The sequence below is a fragment of the Clinocottus analis genome, unplaced genomic scaffold (assembly GCF_023055335.1).
Source record: "Clinocottus analis isolate CAN_PGR_092001 unplaced genomic scaffold, fCliAna1.0.p SCAF_21, whole genome shotgun sequence".
Lineage (NCBI taxonomy): Eukaryota > Metazoa > Chordata > Actinopteri > Perciformes > Cottidae > Clinocottus > Clinocottus analis.
In genome coordinates this window covers 13,397,966-13,404,718 of record NW_027175943.1, presented here as the reverse complement: position 1 = coordinate 13,404,718, position 6,753 = coordinate 13,397,966, and the positions used below count along the sequence as shown (strand labels likewise).

At 44.1% G+C, this 6,753-nt stretch overlaps 1 protein-coding gene across 1 annotated transcript; it reads right to left on the bottom strand.

The window, feature by feature from the left end:
• Nucleotides 1–1,715: 1,715 nt before the first annotated feature.
• si:dkey-112a7.4 (uncharacterized) lies at nt 1,716–6,101 on the bottom strand. Its single transcript, XM_068588370.1, has 3 exons — nt 5,847–6,101; nt 5,144–5,506; nt 1,716–3,282 (listed from the first exon to the last, which is right to left on the bottom strand). Exons 2-3 carry the CDS (start codon nt 5,334–5,336, stop codon nt 3,203–3,205), a joined length of 273 nt encoding a protein of 90 aa, XP_068444471.1. The 5' UTR covers nt 5,337–5,506; nt 5,847–6,101; the 3' UTR covers nt 1,716–3,202.
• Nucleotides 6,102–6,753: the final 652 nt, after the last annotated feature.

Sequence of the window (6,753 nt, the reverse complement as noted above, 5' to 3'; positions counted from 1 at the left end):
CTCAGCGGTGTGGTGTTTATATAGCGGATGATTACTTTAGCAGAACGGCTCCTCGTGACAGCACCGCGTTCTCAAAACCCTCCTGAGTGATGACATCATTTACTTTTACTTTAAAAAAAATAGCAAAAACAGTCGAATCCTCACTCAACAGAGCAAAAAGAGAACTTATTATTTATTATTATTATTAGAGGTTCTCTATTTGACTTGTCTTGTCTTGTGTCTTAATTTTGCGTGGGCTTGTGCATGTGGGCGTGGCCCGCTGGCTGTGGGCGTGGCCGGCGCCATCGTGGCAGCACAGCGCCCCCTTCAGTCAGCGAGTACCTTCACACGCACACTGATGTTCCACTATTGTCCTGGACAATAATCCAGATGTCTTCCGTTTGGATATTCTGATTCAGGCTTTATTCTGAACGGATTAAGACACGTGGGATGTGCTGATATTATTCTGGATTAAGCGTTCGACTCACCGCTTTGAGTTTCTGAGTCGCCATCATGGCTCTTACCTGTTCCCGGCTTGCAGAGCGGCGTGACCAAGAGGAGCCGCCACGGGGATGTTGGTGGAACGATCAGTTTTATTTACCATGTAAACAAATTAGAAGGAATATTGCCTTTATTGGAAACAATTGAACTATTATGTATGTGTAAATGCAGTCCCTGTTAGCACTGTTAGCATCGGTAGCAGTGGAGAGGAATTACACATGCTCTAAACTTTTCACTCAGCACCTTTGAGGAGCATCAACTTATAAACTAAATATCTAGTTTGTCCCTCTTGCATTTAAAAATGTGTTTTGCTTCTTGATACTGTATTACATCTTTGAGTGTGACACTATTATGTATGAATATACTATAATCATGCTTAACTTGAAGTAATAACATGAGTGGGATGTTAATAAAACACCTTGACTGCACACACACACACACACAGAGTATTTGCATGTCCATTGATTCTGGATTTGTAAATAAAGAGGCAGATATATTATTTTCTTTAATATCATATCAGACAAAGTATTATTAAAAGCAGGGTGTTGTAAAATATGTCTCTTTTAGCATACAATGTGTCTGGAGGTGACGTCACGCTGTAACCTTGAGCCTCAGGTGTGTGTTCATACAGTAAATGTGACCTGATGGAGGACACCACATGGTCAAGCAGTGCAAATATGCTTCATAAAGTATAACTGCTTCAGATGTTTAAGTGTCTATAAAACACTCGGCTGCTGCCCCGTCAGCTGGATCAGGACCTCGTCCGAGTATGAAGGTAGATTTGTGTCTTTTTTACCCGAGCAAATGTCTTGTTTGTACGTAAATTATCTCCAAATCTTTGCTCTCAATTCCAAAAATTGCTTTTAAAAAAAAAATGCTCTCAAAACTAAAATTTGCTCTGAAAAAAAAAATTGCTTTCTCAAAAAAAAAAAAAAAAACTGAAGTTGTAACTTTTTGGATTTTTTTTTCTAAAGCTGTTTTTTTTTTTAGAGCAATTTTTTGGAGAGCGTTTATTTTATTTTTTTTCAATTTTCTTTTTTTTTTTTTTTTTAGAGGATTTTTTTTTTCCAGAGCGTTTATTTTATTTTTTTTAGACAAAATTTTTGGAATTGAGAGCAAAGATTTTAATTACAAACAAGAAATTTGCTCAGGTAAAACAGACACAAATCCACCTTCATATTGAAGGAACACGATTGTAAAACAAGTGCATGAAAAACAAGAGATCCAAACGAAGGTTCCACAAAGATTCATCTTTAATTTTCCCGAGATGCACGATGAAAAGGTCCACCATGTCCATGCAGATGGGGGCCACGAACCCCCGAGCGCAGCCTCTTTTGACGAGCGAGAACACAGAAAGAGGAAGAACGTCACAGCCGACTAAGTAACACGACATCAGCATGAGCCTCTGCAGAGCAGAGCGTGTCGTCTCGAGGCCCGCTGCGATCTTTAAAAAGGAAACTAAAAGGAATTACCCGGAGAAAAAGCATCAGTTCAGATTGTCCCAGCGGTGAGAGCGAATCACAGAGAGCTGCTTGTTGTCATCACCTCACACTGTAATCATGGAAAGGTTGACATTATCTTTGAAAGACAACCTGACAGACACTCTGCAGACGGCTGCCGTGCATGTTTAATACAAAGAGACGACGTTACGTCTGTGTGCCAATCTACTTCAATCTGATACGGCGTCAAATATCATTTGGCAATTGATTTTTAAAGTGCTCCAACTGCACGAGTTTTGTTTTTTTTCACAGTCGTCTGGCCAACTGGGAAACACCCCTGTGCCTGCGGAGGAGAACAAAACCTCTCCATAAATCGGGTGTGGTTGTTGTTGTTGTTGCTGTTGTTGACGACAATGAGCTCAGGAAAAGTGTCGAGTCAGCGCGACGTAAAGAGCGGTTTGAAATACTTCTACATTAGCCCTTAATAACAGGATACCAGTTACGTGTTTTGATGCTTTTCACATGCATAGAATTCTGCAACGTGTCACTGCACATAACAGGCATTCCCACAAAAAAAGTGCACCATTTTGGAAACATATTAAATCTCAGTTATAGATGACTGAAGCGATTTCCATTCAGAAACGAGTAAAAAACATTTAGAAGCCATAGCAACACGACAAAGTGTTTCTTTTTAAACAATAAATAAGTAGCAGTAGTTTTGTTTTTCCTTCAGTAAACAGCGAGCTTTTCGTCCACTGGACAGCACGCCGCTTGCGTCGGTGTGAGAGGAGAGAACGACAGTCATTACACAAGCAAAGCTTAATATTTCACCCGTGTGTTAGACGTTAACAGGTGTGTGTTCCCTCACACAGCCAAAACCCACAGCCGCACAAACCCTCACCAGAAAACAGGCAGGTGAGAAGCTGCTTTGCGCCAAAACCATTTGCTCAGTGCAACTTTAGAAACGTAGCCCTTGTTAAAGAAGCTCTGAAAAATATAGACACTTCCTTCTCTCTGGAGTCCTGATAATCTACTGCGGAGCAGAGAGCAAAACCATCCGTTCACAGTCGGACCAAAAGGTGAGATAAATAAACACTATGTACAATCAGGGCCTCGGCTTCAGCTGCCGCTAAATGAGGCTTTTTTTTTTTCTGCCCGGTTGAGCCGTCGGACGCGTCGGTCGGACGCGTGACGGGTTCAAGGCCGAGGTCGCCGACTGGGGGAGTTTTGGCTTCCTGCGGGGGAAATCTCTCTTCTCTTCTGTTGGCACTTCTTGGTGAAGTTTAGGAGATGGGCGACATGGACACCGGACACTGCCCGTTGTTGTTCATGATGTCGTCCAAGTCTTCATCGTCCAAGTCCACTGGGGAGGAAAGGTCAAAGGTCATGTGAGCCTCTCAGGGAGGAGTGCATTGATGCTGTGGTTCACATCTATTCTGTCCATTTAGAGAGAATGTATTATCCCACTTTTACGTTTTAAATTACAAAAAAAGACTACGTTACGGATTTTGTTGTCACAAATGTTTACAAATAGTTTCAAACCAGAGAAATCTTTAATTTGAATCAAGGTCAATTGACTGTTTATCTAGTTTTAGGCCACATTTGACACGGTAAGCTACTAAAATACACCAGGAAATAATAAAGTCTCATATTAGTATTTTGTTTGGTCTCAGCATTGATATTGTTGACCCCTTTGTGCTTTGTAGATAAGAAAATGCTACCAAAAAAGAAAAGAGATATCTGACGTTTTTTCACCACGTAAGTAGCTATCAAGAAGCTAGGTTGTTGTTAGCTAGCTAGCTAGCAGCAGGCTAACTGCTCACACAGTGCAAACCTGCATTATTTTGAAATGCATTCAGGAAACTCAGGAGTCCAGTGAAGATGCAGTGCAGGTTGAACCAGCTGCACCAGCAGGGCTTCAGGTGAGATCCTTCTGGCATTTTGTTAAGAATTATCTTGCATTAGCAATGACATTGAAGGACATTTGGGGAATCTGACCTTATGTCAGAGCTGCACCCTTAAAACGAACTGTCCACCAACACGTCCTTCTTCTGTCATAACTTTTATTAAAACAAGTCCCAGTTGAGCACAAGCACAGGTTTTGGTCTCCAGCCTGCATCCTGCACGTCTTCCTGCTCTGATAGTGAAGAGAGAGAGCGCTCTCTCCTCCAGGGTGAGGACAATACTGTCTTCCCTTCAGTCAGGATGTGTACAGGTCATCAATGTTCCCAAACATTGGAATAACAACTTGTGAATCAACTTAAACACATTTAAAGTAAATTATTCGAAATGGACACAGCCATATTGAATCAGTAAAAAATATGAAATGACATATTTCCAGGTGCTATACCAGCCTTTTGGATTGTGAATTATGTGATGTTGAATAGAAAACAAGGCTGTGCCATAACATCTGAACCTATTACCTAAATGTTCTAAATTGCTTTCAAAATAAATACATATACTACTCATAAGGTTACATTTTGCATTATTTTGAAATGCAGCTGGACCATCAGGGCTTCAGGTCTCACATTGCTTCTGTGTTGAGGTGTATTATCATGGCTGCCAGTGTAAACATTGTCTACCTGTTTTAACTGCATTATTAATATGTTAAAACATGTTCAGACGAGGCTACGTTTCCTTTGCTCTTCAGGGAACAGTCAGTTTGAGCCACAGTGATCGTCCTAAACACACCAGCCTGATCCCAAATTATTTCATTTATTTTGTCTTTTTTCACTCCACAACTTAGAAAAGTTAATATATTTTGGATATACAATATACTGTTACTGCACATTGGCATTTTTTATTTATTTATTTATTTATTATTGGTATTTATTTGGTGCAGAATACAGTTTTGTATTTAAACTAAGGTTGCATTACTGTTATTATGTTTAAATCAGTTCCGGGTTACACAAATGTTAATATACTTTAATAAAGTTGGCCTGTTCGACATAATATCAACGAGGTTTTTTTAATATGTTGAGACCAAACCTCCGCCGTTGGGTCACAAAGTGTTGCACAGATTAAAACACACAGCAAAAAAAACACATTAAAGCAGATAAAAGCAGCTCGTGGGTATTTAAACAAAGCCAGCATGAACAGGCACGTCTTTACTTGTTGTTTTAAACGCGTACAGGTAACGAGTTTCAACGGTTAAGGAGCGTTTCTGTGCGCGTGGCCGCGTCGCGGTCACGTGGGTACAAACCGGAAGCCCTCCCGTCACCCACCTTTCTTGGTCCGCCCGATCTGTCCGAGCTTGGGCGCCCTCTGCCCGAGTCTCTGCGGGTTGGCCCCGCCGCCGTCTCCGTCTCCGTCTCCGTCCACCTGCGGGTGTCCCGGGTTGTACTGCCCCGTCGCGCCGGGCTGCCGCGGCGGCCCGCCGGGCGGGATGAGCTCGGGGATCCCGGACGCTCCGTACATCTCGAACCGACTTCTCCCGACTGGCCGCTAGAGGTCAGCGCAGCCCCAAAACGCGTTGTGTCGTGACGGAGGAGCCGCGCTCACTTCCGCAATGGCATTCAACGCGACGAATGTATGAGCGGGCACACGACGGAGCGCCGGAGGGAACAGACACAAAGTCCTCGAGGAGCCTGTTGACAGAAAGTAAACACGGCTGTCAAAAATAGCGCTCGCGCGTCAGAGAGCGGCCGGCGCGCGGCAGGTGCGCGCACACGACCCCCCCCCCCCCCCCTCCTCCAGCCGGTGATTACGCTGAAATAAGCGCCGTGTTGCGCCGCTCTGTGACGGATAACAGGTGGAGCCGCAGCCGTCCTGGACACAACAGCTGACAGCTGATGTTTCAATAGCGTGGCTTCGGTTTGATACAACCCCCTCTCCCGTGTAATAAACTGCTTGTTCGGATCGATTCCCGCTTCTTTCTTTCTTTTTTTTCGGGAGGAACGCTGTCAAACGCGATCAATGTTGCCTCACCTCTTCCTCGCCGAGGCCGCAGGACTGAGCTGGATCCGGTAAACGCGGCTCCTGAGGAGAACAGTGTTGTTGTTGATCTGATCGTGCTCTCTCTTTCTCTCTCTCTCTCTCTCTCTCTCTCTCTCTCCCACTCCCTCTCTCTCTCTCTCTCTTGGCACAACACAGAGGAAGCGTCGATTTAAAGGGCCCTCTCTTCGTTTTCTCGGCCTTTGGGGATTTCCTCGTGTTGTGTCTTGAGTCTTCATGAGAGTCACACCGCTGACACCGCAGCGGGAGGTGTGCCAAAGTTTGGAGGGCGCAGCGCGTAATTACGCGCTTTCGGTAATGAGAGAGTGACTCAGGCGCCAGCCAATGACGTGACACTGCTCGGTGATCCCCCACACACAGCACATGTAACGCTCTGACGTCAGAGGCAGCAGCAGTTCGTGTAGAAAAACATGTCCAACCTGTCAGGTAGGCCAGGGAATTATTGGCTTTAGATTATATTTGCGTGGTTAATTATTGGTCAACACCTGGACTCACTAATCTTTAGTTAGTGTGAACATATGTGTCACACATTACCTCAGTCTGAACCCAACCACTGTGCTCAGCAACACCTGCTCATGCCCTCATGTATCTATCAGAGGTGGAAGCAGGTGATCTCTTTGAAAGTCACACGTTAGTGTTAAGTCTTAGCACTCAAGTCCCAAAGTCATGGCTCACAAGTCCAGAGTCAAATCCTAAAACTTTGAGTTGTGAGTCCTACACAAGACATAATGAGCGTCATCATGCAGTTTTGCGTACTGCAATGTGTGTCAGCTGACCCACGCCTAGTTTTTGTTCTGCAAATGTAAATATCTTTGGTATAATTTCTACCATCTGCCAGTCAGCATCGCAGCGTTAGTCCGTCGTTGTTCTCTCCTGCTGT